At 42.8% G+C, this 18,576-nt stretch overlaps 1 protein-coding gene across 1 annotated transcript in view; it reads right to left on the bottom strand.

The window, feature by feature from the left end:
* Positions 1–3,901: 3,901 nt before the first annotated feature.
* The window catches only part of LOC126293261 (angiotensin-converting enzyme-related protein-like), a 123,568-nt gene continuing 108,893 nt past the window's right edge, over positions 3,902–18,576 (bottom strand). Inside the window, exons 11-12 of the mRNA XM_049986377.1 lie at positions 17,355–17,621; positions 3,902–5,060 (exon numbers count right to left, since the gene is read on the bottom strand). Coding sequence (XP_049842334.1) covers positions 4,835–5,060; positions 17,355–17,621 — 493 coding nt within the window. The 3' untranslated portion in view covers positions 3,902–4,834. The remainder of the gene's footprint in view (positions 5,061–17,354; positions 17,622–18,576) is intronic.

Below are 18,576 nucleotides of genomic sequence, written 5' to 3'. Positions count from 1 at the left end.
ACAGTCATCTGTTCAAAATGTAATCTAGTATTGTGCTTCGTTCCAAAGAGGAACTGTTTCCAAAAATTCCATCGCAAGAAGAACTAGAAGAGAAAATGAAACAGTTCTATTACACAGCAGGAATGCATAAATGTGTTAATAAATTAAATTATTTATGTACAGGAAACTTTTTGCTTGAGGTTATTGGCAAGCACTTTTTTCTATAATATGTAAAAATGTGGTCTACTGCTGGCAATGTTGCTTGTAAGCAACATTTCATAATTTTAATAATTTTTGTCAAAAATTTCTAAAACTGACTGAATTGTATTTCTTTAAGAATAATAAATAAATATAAGCACTGAAATTTTTTTTGTTTTTATTTTCACCATTTGCCAAATAAGGGGTTAATTCATCTAGCTCTTCTAACTCTCTTAGTTTTTCTAATAATTCTGCTATAGGGCTTTTCATGCTAAGCCTAGTAATCAGCATATAGAAGTTACAACAATCTACGCTCTTAAGGAGCTCCATACCCCGCAACTTCATTTTGAAACAAATACAAATCAAATGCTTTATAAACAGATCACTACACAGAAACAATTTACACTTGGGGCTGTTACAACTCACCTGATTAGTTGTACTATTGGTCTCACACTGTTGTTGATGCGTCGTGTAGGCGAAGCGATGTCGCGATGAGCCGCTGTATAACCATTACGTTAGTCAGCTCACTAGCCACTGTGCTGTCCTTTCATTGTTTACTGCTGTGAATGCCTCAGAAGTTACAGCTGCCCTTGTAGATTCTGACAGCATTCAGAGGTCATGTGTTTCATCAACATAATGTTTTTTAGTTCACATGTTCATGGTTTCTTCAATACAAAGATCTCTAGCTTTTGACCAGGTCGCTGTGGTCTACCTATCTCCTTCACTCTGTCTGTTGTGACAGTTCACTTTTATTCGAGTTTTACCAAATCGAAAATTACTTCAATATTTTGATTACTTCAGGCAACACTACAGTGTGTCCTAGCCTATATCTTCTTTGCTCTTTACTTAGGTTCCTCTAGGCAGTGAGTGCTGTTTTTGTTCCTATTGCTATGTTTATGAATGCGATATATCTTCAGGTTGTGCTTTTATGAGTGAGTAAGGCTGTTGTTAGTACACACAATTTTTAAGCAGTTGTCTGTATGATGTAAGAGGATGGACACCGGTTATTGTCATATTTTCCTTCTGTAATTTTCTACAGATAATATTTATTTATGAAAAAGCTCTCTCCTCTGTGAGCGTTATCCACACCCTTCACACTGATGTCAAATGAAGAAGCTAAAAGCAGTACTGTCTCAGGACTAAGCCAAATGAAATATTTAAAAGGTTTCACATAGCGAAACTGAAGCAACAACTTCACAAGCGATATTTTATCCTAGTAGTCTTCTTTATAGCTTTTATCTTGATTTCCTTCTTATGTGGTTGGTTTTCTTGAAGTTTATTGGTGCACTGGACCTGCTATGCAGTGCCACCAATTCCTGCCACGCAATTTCTTTTTGATTTGCACAGGTTTGAGGATGGGAAGAGAGCTTTGTAGTATTTATGTTACTAAATGACATAATGATTTTTTAAAGAACTCTTCCATATTTGATTGTTTTATGTAAGAATTAAAACAGTGGGTGTACAGATGTCATTACTCAGAACAACATATCAAAAGTGAATCTCATAAAAGAAGAGAATGCCATCTCTCTTCAGCTTCTTTCAACTGTTTCTGGTCATTGTAGGCAGTGCTTCTTGTTCGCTGCCAAGCTGTGACACCTAAGTGTAAGTGATCCCGTCACAACAGGTGAAGACCCTCAATCAATTCTGTGCCTTAGAGACATTCTGTGTACATGAATCTCCATTCAACACTGTAGATTGATCAAATCAGCGTGTGCATAGTGGAAAAATCTCTACATGCTAGCTACCTAAAAAATACTTTAACACAAACATTGTTAGTCTGATGGCAAGGAAGAGGTGGAACAAAATTGTATTCCACAAACTGTCAACACATTCCACAATATTGATAACCAATAGTACTGATAGTCTAGGGGCCATTTAAAGTGTGTTATTTAAAAATTTCCAGTCATGCATATTTGATAAGATCTTTAACTGGAAATCACATGTTATAGCTCTTTAACTCTTTAGTCCAGCAACATTTCCTTTATGTTTAATTGCTGGTTTTGATGATGAAAGGATAGAAAAATAATGTACTTTGGACACTTCCACTGGTTGATGCCATATGGAATAATTTTATGGACAGATTCCACACACTGATGCACTGTATTTTTTTCATCTCTCAGAACCATGCTGTAAAGATGATAACCGGTGTCCATCCTCTTACATCATACAGACAACTGCTTAAAAATTGTGTGTACTAACAACAGCCTTACTCACTCATGAAAGCACAACCTGAAGATATATCGCATTCATAAACATAGCAATAGGAACAAAAACAGCACTCACTTTCAAGTACTTGACCTTACTTTAGCACAGAAACATAAAAATATCTGACTACCTCGACAGCTCTTTCTGTTCCACAGACGAATTTTTGAGTTACATTTATCAAACTTTGTAGCTGATTAATATAAAAGTAATCTTGTTAAGTAAATGGATATCAGTAGCCACACTGTTACAGAAAATTTCTCTTTTTTTGTAAACCTATTAATACCTTTCAAATCCTAGTGATTTGCCATAAATATTATATTTAGAACATGCAAAAACCTAAAATGAGACGATAGTGCTCCAGATAATTATTGGCTTAGATCCTGCATGCCTAAAACCTGACTTTTGTCATGAAGTATTCAGAAGGAAGACTTTTCCAACATACTGTCCTTTGGAACTGGATCAGTTTAAAGCATGTTGCATAAAAAATTCTTCTTTACATGAAATCTCTACCAACTATTTCTGGTCATTATTGAAATGTATCAACATCAGAATGCTTTACCATGCTGATACTTTTAATTACTAATATTTTAATTCAATTACAGTTTGCCTATGTTCATTTGTGCAAGCAGCAAAATCGAAACTTGTGACTGGCATAACATTGTGAGCACTTATTAATGCACTCTGCTCATTGCACAATTACTTCTCACAATAGTTGAAGCACTGCTTATTGTAATGACAAGACAAATTGGTTATATGTATTTTAACAATTAATCAATCAATCAATCAGTCTTTTGTTATTGTGTGCACTCAAAAGTGAAGTGTTATTAACAGTGTGTAGTATTGTTTCTAAATTCTTCAGATAAATTCCATGTTCATTTTGTGGAAATTTAGTCCAAGATGCAGTGAAGAAAGTTAATGATTTCGCACCATTAAGGGGATATGGTCTGACCTGGGGATTAGGTACTACATATTTAGTCTTTGATAACATGATTAAGACCTACTGCAATCAGCCAAGCCAGACTATGAAATGCTATCATTCAGCATAGTTTAAACAGGTAGCATAACATTTAACAGGTGGCCGTCTAGACTGCAGGGGAAATTTGAGTTTGCCATTTGAAATTTAATACCAAATCACTATCCTGTCATATAATATGTTTTATGATGAAACTTACAAAGTCTCACCAAGTAACAGCTTTCATTTCATTATCCCCATAAATACTCATAGATGTAGAAGTGGCTCTGTAGTAATGCTTGCTTAAATATTTGTAAAATCAAAATACACAATCCCTTAGTGACATTGTTAATAATGGCACTTACTGCTGCAATTTACACATCAGAAATGAACAACATTATTAACCATTGGTCAAATGCATAATGTGGATTGGCTGAACTCTTCCAATTTACACCAATCCAGAACTGGACTCTAGTGCTTGAGAAGAAGTTACCAAATTGTTGCTAAAATTACAGATGTATCAGTGCTGAAAGTACAGATGAGAGTTTTGATACAGACACATTATACTCACTGTTCACCTTAAAAGATATAATTTGGCAGTCAGACTTTTACAGTTGAATACAGTGAAAGTTACATGAAAATTTCAAAAATGGGTACAAAATATAACAGTCACATTTCTCATTTTAAGATGTCATGTGCCATTCATATATAACATATTTCTTTTTCTCTGCTTCTTATAAACTTTGTATAATCAACTATGCATGCTAGCAACTAAAAACCTTTTACACGTATTTCAGCAATGGCAATGCAAACACACACACACACACACACACACACACACACACACACACACAAACTTATAAATTTCATTCTTGTTTCACAGACATTCAACAACATAATGTAGACATTGTGTTGGAAATAAACCGCTATATATTCTCATTTCAAAATGTGATGCATCACTCATATACAACATATTTCTATTTCTCTATTTGTGATGTACAACTTACAGTTAACTTTGCACACAAAAGCCCACTAGTACCAGTTTACTGTTTTACATGTGTTCCAGAAATAGCAACACCTGAACAATGCACACAAAGCAGTTCTGCCCTTATTTCACAGAAATTCAACAACATAATGCATATACTGCATTGCAAAGGCAAGAGTTAACGTTTGGTCCTCTCATAATAGACATCAACCTCGAATCTCTCAAAAGCACAGAAATTTATGAGAATCCTTACACAGTTAAATATCATTTCATTAAAAGCGATATCACAGACAAGAACACAAGAGCCAAAAAGTGGGCTCGGATTTTCTCGCGGTACACGCAGTAAGGTTACCGGCACGTAGTCCGGTGCACGGCAAACGCAGCTCGGAACACTGGACAGCGGTCGCCCTGTGACGTTCCAGTTCCAGCACCACCCATGCAGCTCTGTGGAAACGTTCACCCACCGAGACCAAAGAGCACGAGCGTCAGACCCTGGTCTCGGTGAGGCCATTTTGTCATGTGGGCCGGCGGTTCCTCCTCTCGCGCTGTTTCTTCTTCCGGTAGAAGTGCCGCCCCGCCAGGATCGCACCAGTTCCCAACCCGATTCCGATGAGCGATAAGCTTCCTATCAGGATCGCCTGGCTGCTCGCCGTGTTGTCAGGTTTGGGTTCCGTACCGGGCAGCGGGTCAGATTTCGGACTGTCGCCCTCCGGTTTTGTTGTTCCCTCCACTTCTTGAGACCTGACAAAAGCAACAACAGACAACAATGAGAGTATCTTGTAGGTGGTGTAGCCTGAATTGTAGCTACCACAGCTAGGGTGTAGTTTTAGGGATTTTTAGTAGTTTTATCCACTGTTGTGCTGTGGAATAACAGTTTTGTAAGTTAATGCAAAGTTTTTGCTTATTTCTTGCAAATGCTCAACTTAATAATGTAAGATAAAAAATATTCAAGGTAATAGGCACGCCGTTGTTAATGTAACATAAAATAGCATATTTTGTATGAACTTTATTAGCTTCTTGTAACAGGGTCAGATCACATGTTTAGTGTACACATATGGGCTAATGTAGCCCGGTACTACTGGAGAAAAATGAATGAGATATTATTATTTGGATGAATGCATGAAAGATCAGTTTTAAGCAGTAAAAGTACTGTTTTCAAACAATGGAAACTCCAGGTCGGAATATCAACAATGTAAGCAAAAGATAGACTGCTACTGACTCTAAAAATGACAGGTTAAGTTGCAGACAGGCACAGTTATCACACTTACACATTATATTTCAGACTCAGCCTTTGTCACTAAAAGAAAAAAAATTAAAGAAGAGAGTTTTCCGGTCAACGGAGTCGTACGCCTTTTTTAAGTCGACAAAGGTAATGATGAGATTCTGTTCGTGTTGTAAAATCATTTTCAGTTTCCAAATTTGTTCCGCACATAACCACCCTTTACGGAATCCTGCTTGGTATTCCCCAATCAAGTGGTCAGTCTGGCATTCCAGACTGTTTAGTAAAGCTTTAGAGAGGATCTTGTATGTGATCAGTAGTAGGGATATTCCTCTTTAGTTGTTCAGGTCAGTCTTGTCACCTTTTGTGTGTAGTGGGTGTATCAGGGCAGTTTTCCAGTCATCAGGAATTTTCGTGGTCTCCCAGATATCTTCCAAGATCCTATGGATGTCTTTGGTGAGTTCTGGGTCTTGTAACTTCCAGATTTCCGTGATGATGCTGTCTTCTCCTGGTTCTCTATGATTCTTGAGTGACTTGATTATTTCTTTAACTTCTTTTAGAGTTGGAGGTTCACTAACTGGATTGTACATGCTCATTTCTGTCATTTCTTCCATAGGGGGTCCATGTTGAGGAGTTTTTCAAAGTACTTTTCCAGAATGTCACAATTGTTTTTAGTATAGGTTTCTAGGGTTCCATCTGGTCTTCTGAAGCACAAGTTGGGTGGTTGACATCCAGTCATTTTTTTCTCCGAACGTTCTGTAGAAGTTTCTTGAATTGTTCTTCGTGAAGTCCGATTCTATCTCCATCAGTTGCCGTTTATCATACTGCCGTTTTTCACTGCAAATGATTTTGCTTATTTGTTAGTGTGTTTTCAGCAAGTTCATCCAATTCTCTGGGGATTTATGGCTACTAAATTTTTTCCATGCACTGATTCGATGATCAATAGCTTGGTCACACGTGTCGTTCCACCAACAATGTTTCCTTGTGCATGGTGCTTGTGCTACCTTCATGGCCTCTCAGATTCTTCCTGAAAGTTGTGTCCAGTCTGTTGTTTTCTCCATTTTAATTTTGTCTAATATTTGTGTCTGGTTTAAAGTAAGGCATTCTGGATCTGGTCTAACACTTTTGATCTTCTGAAGCTTTTTCTTGGGCGAAAGACTACTGCTGATCTGTAGTAGGTGGTGGTCTGAGTCGAAGTAGACTAAAGTATGTCTATGTTCAAAATGTTTTTTTGTGAGTCTGTCTGGAGTATTATGTGGTCGATCTGTAGTTCTTGCTTTCCGCTGGGGAATTTCCATGTGGTAAGTTTCCGTGTTAGTTTCTTGAATTTTGTTGACATAATGGCGAGGTCGTGACTTCTGCAAAAGTCTATCTGGTGTTTTCCATATTTGTTCGTGTCCTTGTGTGGAGTATGTTTTCCTGTGGTATGTCTGTATATCTTTTCTTTTCCGAATTTAACGTTGAAGTCTGCCAGTGTTATTTTGGCTATGTGCAGGAATTTTCCCATAGTTTTTCCATTGATGTACAGAAGTCATCAATTTCGTCTGGATTTTTCCTGTTGTAGTCATTAGTCAGTGCATGTGCATTGATTATTGTGTAGGATTTATTGGCTGATTTCACTGTGATGGTGCTGATTCTTTCGTTTGGTGAAGGAAAGTCGACTATGCTGTCCGTGATGGACCTGTGTACTGCAAATCCTATGCCAAAAAGCCATAGGTTTTTCAGTTGTCTCGATCGTTTTTCTTTGTATATTCTAAAGTTCTCCATGTTGAAATGGTCTTAATCTGTGAATCGCGTTTCTTGTAGTGCACATATTATGATATGAAATTTTTTGAGACTATCTGCGAGTTGCTTCATCTTTTCTGTCTTCATCAGTGTGTGCACGTTGAGTATGCTGATGTAGTGTTTGCGTTTGGTCTTGAGTGAGTTTGAGAAGCTCTGAATATTCTCCCAATGTCCGTGAGCCCCCAGAATCCTATGCTCACAATGATCCCAGTCTGTTGACTGGGGCCTGGGGTAATGAGATTTTTCTCGTTGTACCATCTTGATGTTTATTAGTTGGATATATGGCATGCTGCCGACTACAACCTGACTTTCCAGATCAGGATGTTGGTTGAGGCCACCACAAACATGTGGAACAGACGCCTTTTGTAGCCGCCCACTGTGGGAACAGACGCCTTTTGTAGCCGCCCACTGTGGGAACAGACGCCTTTTGTAGCCGCCCACTGTGGGAACAGACGCCTTTTGTAGCCGCCCACTGTGGGAACAGACGCCTTTTGTAGCCGCCCACTGTGGGAACAGACGCCTTTTGTAGCCGCCCACTGTGGGAACAGACGCCTTTTGTAGCCGCCCACTGTGGGAACAGACGCCTTTTGTAGCCGCCCACTGTGGGAACAGACGCCTTTTGTAGCCGCCCACTGTGGGAACAGACGCCTTTTGTAGCCGCCCACTGTGGGAACAGACGCCTTTTGTAGCCGCCCACTGTGGGAACAGACGCCTTTTGTAGCCGCCCACTGTGGGAACAGACGCCTTTTGTAGCCGCCCACTGTGGGAACAGACGCCTTTTGTAGCCGCCCACTGTGGGAACAGACGCCTTTTGTAGCCGCCCACTGTGGGAACAGACGCCTTTTGTAGCCGCCCACTGTGGGAACAGACGCCTTTTGTAGCCGCCCACTGTGGGAACAGACGCCTTTTGTAGCCGCCCACTGTGGGAACAGACGCCTTTTGTAGCCGCCCACTGTGGGAACAGACGCCTTTTGTAGCCGCCCACTGTGGGAACAGACGCCTTTTGTAGCCGCCCACTGTGGGAACAGACGCCTTTTGTAGCCGCCCACTGTGGGAACAGACGCCTTTTGTAGCCGCCCACTGTGGGAACAGACGCCTTTTGTAGCCGCCCACTGTGGGAACAGACGCCTTTTGTAGCCGCCCACTGTGGGAACAGACGCCTTTTGTAGCCGCCCACTGTGGGAACAGACGCCTTTTGTAGCCGCCCACTGTGGGAACAGACGCCTTTTGTAGCCGCCCACTGTGGGAACAGACGCCTTTTGTAGCCGCCCACTGCGGGAACAGACGCCTTTTGTAGCCGCCCACTGCGGGAACAGACGCCTTTTGTAGCCGCCCACTGCGGGAACAGACGCCTTTTGTAGCCGCCCACTGCGGGAACAGACGCCTTTTGTAGCCGCCCACTGCGGGAACAGACGCCTTTTGTAGCCGCCCACTGCGGGAACAGACGCCTTTTGTAGCCGCCCACTGCGGGAACAGACGCCTTTTGTAGCCGCCCACTGCGGGAACAGACGCCTTTTGTAGCCGCCCACTGCGGGAACAGACGCCTTTTGTAGCCGCCCACTGCGGGAACAGACGCCTTTTGTAGCCGCCCACTGCGGGAACAGACGCCTTTTGTAGCCGCCCACTGCGGGAACAGACGCCTTTTGTAGCCGCCCACTGCGGGAACAGACGCCTTTTGTAGCCGCCCACTGCGGGAACAGACGCCTTTTGTAGCCGCCCACTGCGGGAACAGACGCCTTTTGTAGCCGCCCACTGCGGGAACAGACGCCTTTTGTAGCCGCCCACTGCGGGAACAGACGCCTTTTGTAGCCGCCCACTGCGGGAACAGACGCCTTTTGTAGCCGCCCACTGCGGGAACAGACGCCTTTTGTAGCCGCCCACTGCGGGAACAGACGCCTTTTGTAGCCGCCCACTGCGGGAACAGACGCCTTTTGTAGCCGCCCACTGCGGGAACAGACGCCTTTTGTAGCCGCCCACTGCGGGAACAGACGCCTTTTGTAGCCGCCCACTGCGGGAACAGACGCCTTTTGTAGCCGCCCACTGCGGGAACAGACGCCTTTTGTAGCCGCCCACTGCGGGAACAGACGCCTTTTGTAGCCGCCCACTGCGGGAACAGACGCCTTTTGTAGCCGCCCACTGCGGGAACAGACGCCTTTTGTAGCCGCCCACTGCGGGAACAGACGCCTTTTGTAGCCGCCCACTGCGGGAACAGACGCCTTTTGTAGCCGCCCACTGCGGGAACAGACGCCTTTTGTAGCCGCCCACTGCGGGAACAGACGCCTTTTGTAGCCGCCCACTGCGGGAACAGACGCCTTTTGTAGCCGCCCACTGCGGGAACAGACGCCTTTTGTAGCCGCCCACTGCGGGAACAGACGCCTTTTGTAGCCGCCCACTGCGGGAACAGACGCCTTTTGTAGCCACCCACTGTGAGAACAGACGCTACTAGCAGTTTTGGTCCGTCCTGAGTATTTCATTTCCTCGGTATATCTAGGATGCATTCTCCTATCCGCCACCTGGGGAGGCACTCTGCTGCGGGTCTACGAACCTCCCCGAGCCATTATATATACCGGGTGAACAAAAAGTCAGTACAAATTTGAAAACTGAATTAATCAATTAATCACGGAATAATGTAGATAGAGTGGTGCAAATTGAGACACATGCTTGGAATGACATGGAGTTTTATTAGAACAAAAAAAAAAAAGTTCAAATAATGTCTGACAGATGGCACTTCATCTGATCAGACTAGCAATAACTAGCATAACAAAGTAAGACAAAGCAAAGAAGATGTTCTTTACAGGAAATGCTCAATATGTCCACCATAGTTGCTCAACAATAGCTGTAGTCGAGGAATAATGTTGTGAACAGCACTGTAAAGAATGTCCGGAGTTATGGTGAGGCATTGGCGTCGGATGTTGTCTTTCAGCATTCCTAGAGATGTCGGTTGATCACGATACACTTGCTACTTCTGGTAACCCCAAAGTCAATAATCGTCCGGACTGAGGCCTGGGGACCTGGGAGGCCAAGCATGACAAAAGTGGCAGCTGAGCACATGATCACCACCAAACGATGTGCGCAAGAGAGCAGTCACTTGTCTAGCAATAAGGGGTGGAGTGCCATCCTGCATAAACATCGTACGTTCCAGCAGGTGTTTATCAGCCAGGCTGGGGATGATGCGATTCTGTAACATATCGACGTACCTCTCACCCGTCATGGTAGCAGTTACAAAAACCAGAATCATGCATTTCCTCGAAGAAAAAAGGCCCGATAATGGTAGAGGCAGTAAATCCTACCCATCCTGTGACTTTCTTGTCGTGCAATGGAGTTTCCACGACAGTTCTAGGATTTTCAGTAGCCCAAATTCTGCAGTTGTGGGCGTTGACAGACCCTCGGAGTGTGAAATGAGCTTCATTGGTCCACAACACGTTACTCAACCAATCATCATCTTCCGCCATCTTTTGAAACACCCACACCGCGAATGCCCTCCGCTTCACTAAATCGCCAGGAAACAGTTCATGATGCTGATGGATTTTTTACGGATAGCATCGGAGGGTATGCTTCAGTGCCAACCGAACAGTAGTGTATGGAATGACGGTGCGACATGCGACTGCACGAGCGCTGACTTCCCTGTGCATTGACGAACCCGCTACAGTCTCCATTTCTTCCTAAACTGTCTCAGCAGCACTACACCTTGTGCTCGGTTGGCCACTATGGGCTCTATCGTCTAAACAACCCATGGCTTCAAACTTCGAAACCTTTCTCGCCACAGCTGCATTTGTCATTGGATCTCTACCCATTCGAATCCCCTTCCTATGATGACAGGATCGTAACGCTGAACTAGCACATTCCCCATTCTGATAATACAGCTTCACTAAAAGCGCCTTTTCAGGTAACGTCAACATGCTGCGACTGCTGGCGCATCCGATTCTCTCTGTCATTACAGCTCCTTTTATACAAGAGTGTCATGCGCAGTCACTGAGGTTTTGCTGTCCAGTGCCATCTGCCCGACATTTTGTGAATGTATTTGTTCCCCCCCCCCCCCCCTTATAAAACCCCATATCATTCCAAGCATGTGTGTCAATTTTTACCTCTCTATCTATATTGTTCCATGGTTTATTAAGTTTTCAAATTTATACTGACTTTTTGATCACCCGCTATATGCTTTAGCTATATACTAAAAGGTTTAATTATATTATCTGATCAACAGTATCCAGACACTCTTACATACTGCAAAATTGTCCACTGTGTATGTGTTGGACCTGCCAGTATAAATGGAGGGGGGTGGGTGTATTATGTTGTCAGCAGAGAAGCAGTAACAGTAGAATTGGTTGGTCTGTGGAGCTCAGTGACTTCAGATGTAGCTAGTCACTGGGTGTCACTCGAGTGAGAAATCCATTAGCTTGAAAGTCTTCTGAAGTTGCCTAGTTTGATCCACAGGGATGAAACTGGAACATCCATAGCAAAACCGAGATCAGGCAGTCCTCACGAACTGATGGACAGGGTCAGTTGAGCGTTGCAGAGGGTGGTTTTATATATATTCACACGATATCGGTGCAATGAATCACTCTTGAGTTGTAAGTGTAAAGAGCGACCCCTGCTGGACAGAGAAATGAGTATTTTTTAGTGATGAATCATGCTATAGTCTCTCTCTCTCTCTCTCTCTCTCTCTCTCTCTCTCTCTCTCTCTCTCTCTCTCTCTCTCTCTGTGTGTGTGTGTGTGTGTGTGTGTGTGTGTGTGTGTGTGTGTGTGTGTGTGTGTGTGTGTGTGTGCGTGCGCGCGCGTGCGTGCGTGCGTGCGCGATTGAATACATTTTGCAGCTTTGTGTACTGCATACAATAGAGGATTAGTTCTGAGGCAATATTTTTGTATCAGCATGACAATGCACCCAGTCACAAAGCAGCATCCCAGACAATGGTCTGTAGACAATAACATTGCTGAAGTGGAGTGACTTGCCTACAGATCTGACTGGAATGCAATGGAACAGCTTCGGAATGAGTCAGAATGACGTTCTGTCATCTGATTGTAGGAGCCGTTCTGCAGCTGCCGACTTGGCATGGAGTGCGCAATCTGAGGGGAACTGCAGAATCAGTTGCAGGCAGCTGTGGTATGCACTGCCACACATCGGAGTGCAGAAAGTAGGTGCAAACATTAATAATGATTGATTCACTTAGTTTTGTAGGAAATGAGATAATGCATAATATTTTAAAGTGATCAGACTAAATCTTAAAAGAACGGCTAATCTGAGAAGAATTGTGAAACTATGTATGCTAACGTAATGTGAAGGAACTTTTAACAGTGTAGGAGTATTTTCATGAATGCAAAGTATAATAAATACAGTGACTAGCACATACTGTTTTGGTTTCAATTGAGTTTTCTTATCTTCGTGATACTGACTTAGTTATGTGGGTAGTCCGAGTAGGTGTCAGATAGTCACTTTTCACTAAGGCATATGGTTAGAAACTTTATTACCCTCACATATTTATTTCAGGAGCAACAATATCTACCAATGCTGTCAAGATCAAGAGTCCAGTGCCAAACTGATATGGCAGCAAACTTAAGAAGGCAATATTCAAGAAGCAATGTCAATCTAAAACTGACACGGCAATTGCAAGGTGGAGGTCATGAATAAAATAAATTTTGTACAATAATTTTTGACCTGAATCAGGGTTCTTTTTGCTGTTAAAAGTCTGATAATAAACGACAACTCAGTGACAGTACACGAGCAGTTTCCTACAAATTCTTGAGCATGTCACAGACAAGGTTTCTGATGAGACAAAAAATACTTCTGCTCACGACAAAGCTGATTGTGGTGGTGGTGGTATGGTGTGGTGTGTGTATGTTTTACCAAACATTCATTTTGTGGAACTTGCCTTCATAGTAGGACTTGTTCAAGCCTGCCCACATCTGCGTTTGTTCTTTCCACCACACAAAAACATTTCTGTATGCCACTTTCTTGAGGAGCTGCACTAAGTGCGCGTTCTGGCAGGGTAGGAAGATGTCTGCAATGAAATGTTGGTCTGGTGCCAATGAGTTTACCTGTTCTGATGGAACTTGCCACAGTGTAAGGGAACAGTTTGATGATTAATGTCAAATTACTCAGTTCCTTTCATGCATGCAGCCTTTCTTTTGTGCTGAAGTAGCATTAGTATGATACATATGAGTGTATTTTTTGTGATTAAAATAATTTCAAACAAATATTAAACTGAGGGGCATATAGAGGATACAATAAATTCCTTTTCCTTACAGGAGATGGTAACTGACTGACAACAAATGTAATGTAATCATACTTATAGAAGAAGAACTCCAGAATTTCCTCTCCAACCTCAACTCCTCTGGTTCCATCAGATTCACCTGGTCCTACTCCAAATCCCATGCCACTTTCCTTGACGTTGACCTCCATCTGTCCAATGGCCAGCTTCACACATCCGTCCACATCAAACCCACCAACAAGCAACAGTACCTCCATTATGACAGCTGCCACCTATTCCACATCAAACGGTCCCTTCCCTACAGCCTAGGTCTTCGTGGCAAACGAATCTGCTCCAGTCCGGAATCCTTGAACCATTACACCAACAACCTGAAAACAGCTTTTGCATCCCGCAACTACCCTCCCGACCCGTTACAGAAGCAAATAACCAGAGCCACTTCCTCATCCCCTCAAACCCAGAACCTCCCACACAAGAACCACAAAAGAACCACAAAAGTGCCCCACTTGTGACAGGATACTTTCCGGGACTGGATCAGACTCTGAATGTGGCTCTCCAGCAGGGATACGACTTCCTCAAATCCTGCCCTGAAATGAGATCCATCCTTCATGAAATCCTCTCCACTCCACCAAGAGTGTCTTTCTGCCATCCACCTAACCTTCGTAACCTCTTAGTTCATCCCTATGAAATCCCCAAATCACCTTCCCTTCCCTCTGGCTCCTACCCTTGTAACCACCCCCGGTGTAAACCCCCTCCCACCACCACCTACTCCAGTCCTGTAACACGGAAGGTGTACACGATCAAAGACAGAGCCATGTGTGAAAGCACCCACGTGATTTACCAACTGACCTGCCTACACTGTGGAGCTTTCTATGTGGGTATGACCAGCAACAAACTGTCCATTCACATGAACGGACACAGGCAGACAGTGTTTTTTGGTAATGAGGATCACCCTGTGGCTAAACATGCCTCGGTGCACGGCCAGCACATCTTGGCACAGTGTTACACCATCAGAGTTATCTGGATACTTCCCACTAACACCAACCTGTCAGAACTCCGGAGATGGGAACTTACCCTTCAGTATATCCTCTCTTATCGATATCCGGCAGGCCTCAACCTCCGCTAATTTCAAGTTGCCGCCGTTCATACCTCACCTGTCTTTCAACAACTTCTTTGCCTCTGTACTTCCGCCTCGACTGACATCTCTGCCTGAAATTTTTGCCTTTACAAATGTCTACTTGTGTCTGTGTATGTGCGGATGGATGTGTGTGTGTGCGTGTGTGTGTGTGCGTGTGTGTGCGTGTGTGTGCGTGTGTGTGTGTGTGCGTGTGTGTGTGTGTGCGTGTGTGTGTGTGTGCGTGTGTGTGTGTGTGCGTGTGTGTGTGTGCGTGTGTGTGTGTGCGCGTGTGTGTGTGTGCGTGTGTGCGTGTGCGTGTGTGTGTGTGCGTGTGTGCGTGTGCGTGTGCGTGTGTGCGTGTGCGTGTGTGCGTGTGTGCGTGTGCGTGTGTGCGTGTGCGTGTACCTGCTCGAGTATATACCTATCCTTTTTTCCCCGAGGTAAGTCTTTCCGCACCCGCGATTGGAATGACTCCTTACCCTCTCCCTTAAAACCCACATCCTTTTGTCTTTCCCTCTCCTTCCTGAAGAAGCAACCATTGGTTGCGAAAGCTAGAATTGTGTGTGCATGTTTGTGTGTATCGACCTGCCAGCGCTTTTTTTTGGTAAGTCCCATCATCTTTGTTTTTAGACATACTTATAGTAAGAAATACTTGTAAAGATATGGGCCACTGTATTTTATAATAGCCATTCTTGTTCACTCAAAAGTGGAAGTAGAAGAAGGGACAAGTCCCTAATTGTTAATTATAAAGATGGGATGATGATGATGAACCAAATCTACAAAGAGAGGCAGAATACCATGCAGTAGAACCAGAAGAGCAAACAGAAAAAGAAATGAACTATGAAACTGTTGGCACTGCAGAAGTGGATTTGAGAAAGATAATGAGTAGACCAAAGAAGAAAGCAGCACAAAAAGGTCAAATAATGTATGATTGAGTAGTTGATCAAACTAATCAAAATGAAATGGAAGAAGGAAGAGATGCCAACAGAATGGAATCTAGCTAATATTGTACCAAATCATAAGAAAAGCAAGAGGGACTTTAATAACTATACAGGGATCTCACTACTGAATATGAGCTACAAGGTCTTAACTTGATAATACTGGCAAAAATTAAGCCATGCACTGTGGAAATAATATTGAATTAGCAAATAGGTTGCAAGTCAGGAACATCTATAACTGACCACATTTTTACCTCGAGACAGGTCCAGGAAAAGTATTGCGCATTTCACAAGCCATTATCTACCACATTTTTATATTTTTCGAAGGTATATAACACTTCCCGCAGAGTGAGCCTATACAACATCCTTAGGAAGTTTGGTTACTTAAGAAATCAATCAACCTGGTAAAAACATGTACTTCAAAGGCAAAAGTTAATGTAAGATGTTAAACAGGTATGTCAAAAAGTGGAAATGTGAATGAGGGTACATTGTCACCCACATTATTGAACCTCTGCCTTTCAAAAAAAAAAAGAACACAAGATGAAAAGAGTAGGAAAAGGCATGAATCTGAATGGAAATCTGCAAATGCTGACATATGCAGATGATGTGACAGCTGTATTCTCTTAACTCTGATAAATTATGGAAATAGTGAACTACCTGTGTCAAAGTGCAGGGAAGGCGAGCTTGAGAATCAACCCAGAAAAGATTAAAGTGATGGGATTAAGTAGAAGGATGAATCACTGTGTGCCTGGGGATCCACAGTTGGGAGAGATGAAACTGAAGATAGTTGAGAACATTAAATGCTTGGGATCATACCTCAACTGGAGGAATGACATCCAGCCAGAAGTAAAGTGACAAATTGTTAGTGCTTCCAAATCATAAAACAGCCTAAAAACAACCATGAAATCAAGGACAATCTCAATGAAAGTTAAAATGAAGGGATATAATACAATAACTGCACCAGTGTTGTTATGTGACACAAACATCAAAAATGGCTCTGAGCACTATAGGACTTAACATCTGAGGTAATCAGTCCCCTTGAACTTAGAACTACTTAAGCCTAACTAACCTAAGGACATCGCACACATACATGCCCGAGGCAGGATTTGAACCTACGGCAGTAGCTCTCACGCGGTTCAAGACTGAAGCGCCTGGAACTGCTCGGCCACTACGGCCGGCCACAAAAACATCAATTAGCACCAAGACTAAGAGGAGAACTCATGGTTTTCAAGGAAAGATCACTAGAAAGTTTTCTGAGCTAGTGTGGGAAGAAACAGGATGAAGGATACTAAAAACAGAAGAAACATACACCACACAATCAGCTCAATATTTTACAGGAATCAAAGGTTAAGCAACTGCAGTGGGCTGAACACGTTGCAAGAATGAAAATACAAAAGCAGTGTTCAGAGGAACGCAGAGGGAAAGCTTCCCAGGGATGACTGAGGACGAGACGGGAGGATTAACTACAGAAAAACTAGGATCCACAAGAAAATGGATGGAAGCTGCACAGGACACTATCTGGTGCAAGCAGTTTGTACAGTCGGTGAATGATCTGCAAGGTCCCCAACTGACAAGTAAGTAAGTAATTTGTTTATAAACACTACAGGCGAACTTCTATGTGGTTATCACCCATTCTTACACTTCTTCACGCCCCCTTCTTAAAAGAAAAACACTTGCAATCCAGTCTGCCCTCAATTTAGTCACCTGCAGAAGACACACACTCCTATAATGTGTGCACAGTGTAAAATAATATAGAACAGTACAGGACTTACCTTGAAGATACGGCCTGCGTTGTCGAAGACTCGTCCGCTTCGGTAACTGCCGACAGTTCGGTAGGCTTCTCCTCTGTCACATCGGGTGGCAGAGCCTGCCTCTCAAATTTTGCTAAGCGAGGTGTGTCAGGAGCTACGTCGCTCAGCAACAGAGACCTGATGGGCTCAAAATACCTCAGCAGAGGCTTGACGTCTAACTCAGTTATGCCCATAACCTGGTTGATGACATCTAGCCACGGAGCGGACAGCCCTGCTACCATTAGCTTCCTGTCAGATTAGAATATCAAGATATATAGAAAGTGCAAACAGAAAAAAATTATTAGAAACAAGCAAAAATAAAAAATTCAGAAAATCAAGATAAATAGCTTGTGGACTCTGAAGTCCTTCCATCTGGAAAAGTAGAGGAAGAGATTGGATAAAATATGCGCATTTCATAAACTGAGCTTGCTTCCTTGTTTATCACGACAAGATTAGACCCATTAAGCTCTTCATTACTACTACCAAGCATTATTCATATTTTGTATTATATGCACTAAAATAAAATCATTAGAAGAGTTCTTTCATCTAATATGGAACGCAAGGAAAGTAATGACATAAACAGTGAAAACAGTAGTAGTTCTAGAAGAAAAGAATTCTTTATATTCGTTCAGTAAAAAGTGGAAAAGCTTGAATTTTGTGTGTATCAACCTGCCAGCGCTTTCGTTTGGTAAGTCACATCATCATTGTTTTTAGGTATATTTTTCCCTCTATTATATATATTGGGAAAAATATATCTAAAAACAAAGATGATGTGACTTACCAAACAAAAGCGCTGGCAGGTCGATAGACACACAAACAAACACAAACATACACACAAAATTCTAGCTTTTGCAACCAACGGTTGCTTCTTCAGGAAAGAGGGAAGGAGAGGGAAAGATGAAAGGATGTGGGGTTTAAAAGAGAGGGTAAGGAGTCATTCCAATCCTGGGAGTGGAAAGACTTACCTTAGGGGGAAAAAGGACAGGTGTACACTCGCGCGCGCAAACACACACACACACACACACACACACACACACACACACACACACACACACACACACACACACATATCCATCCGCACATACACAGACAAGTAGACATTTGTAAAGGCAAAAAGTTTGGGCAGAGATGTCAGTCGAGGCGGAAGTACAGAGGCAAAGAAGTTGTTGAAAGACAGGTGAGGTACAAGCGGCGGCAACTTGAA

The sequence above is a fragment of the Schistocerca gregaria genome, chromosome 10 (assembly GCF_023897955.1).
Source record: "Schistocerca gregaria isolate iqSchGreg1 chromosome 10, iqSchGreg1.2, whole genome shotgun sequence".
NCBI lineage: Eukaryota > Metazoa > Arthropoda > Insecta > Orthoptera > Acrididae > Schistocerca > Schistocerca gregaria.
This window is presented reverse-complemented; position numbering and strand designations above follow the sequence as displayed.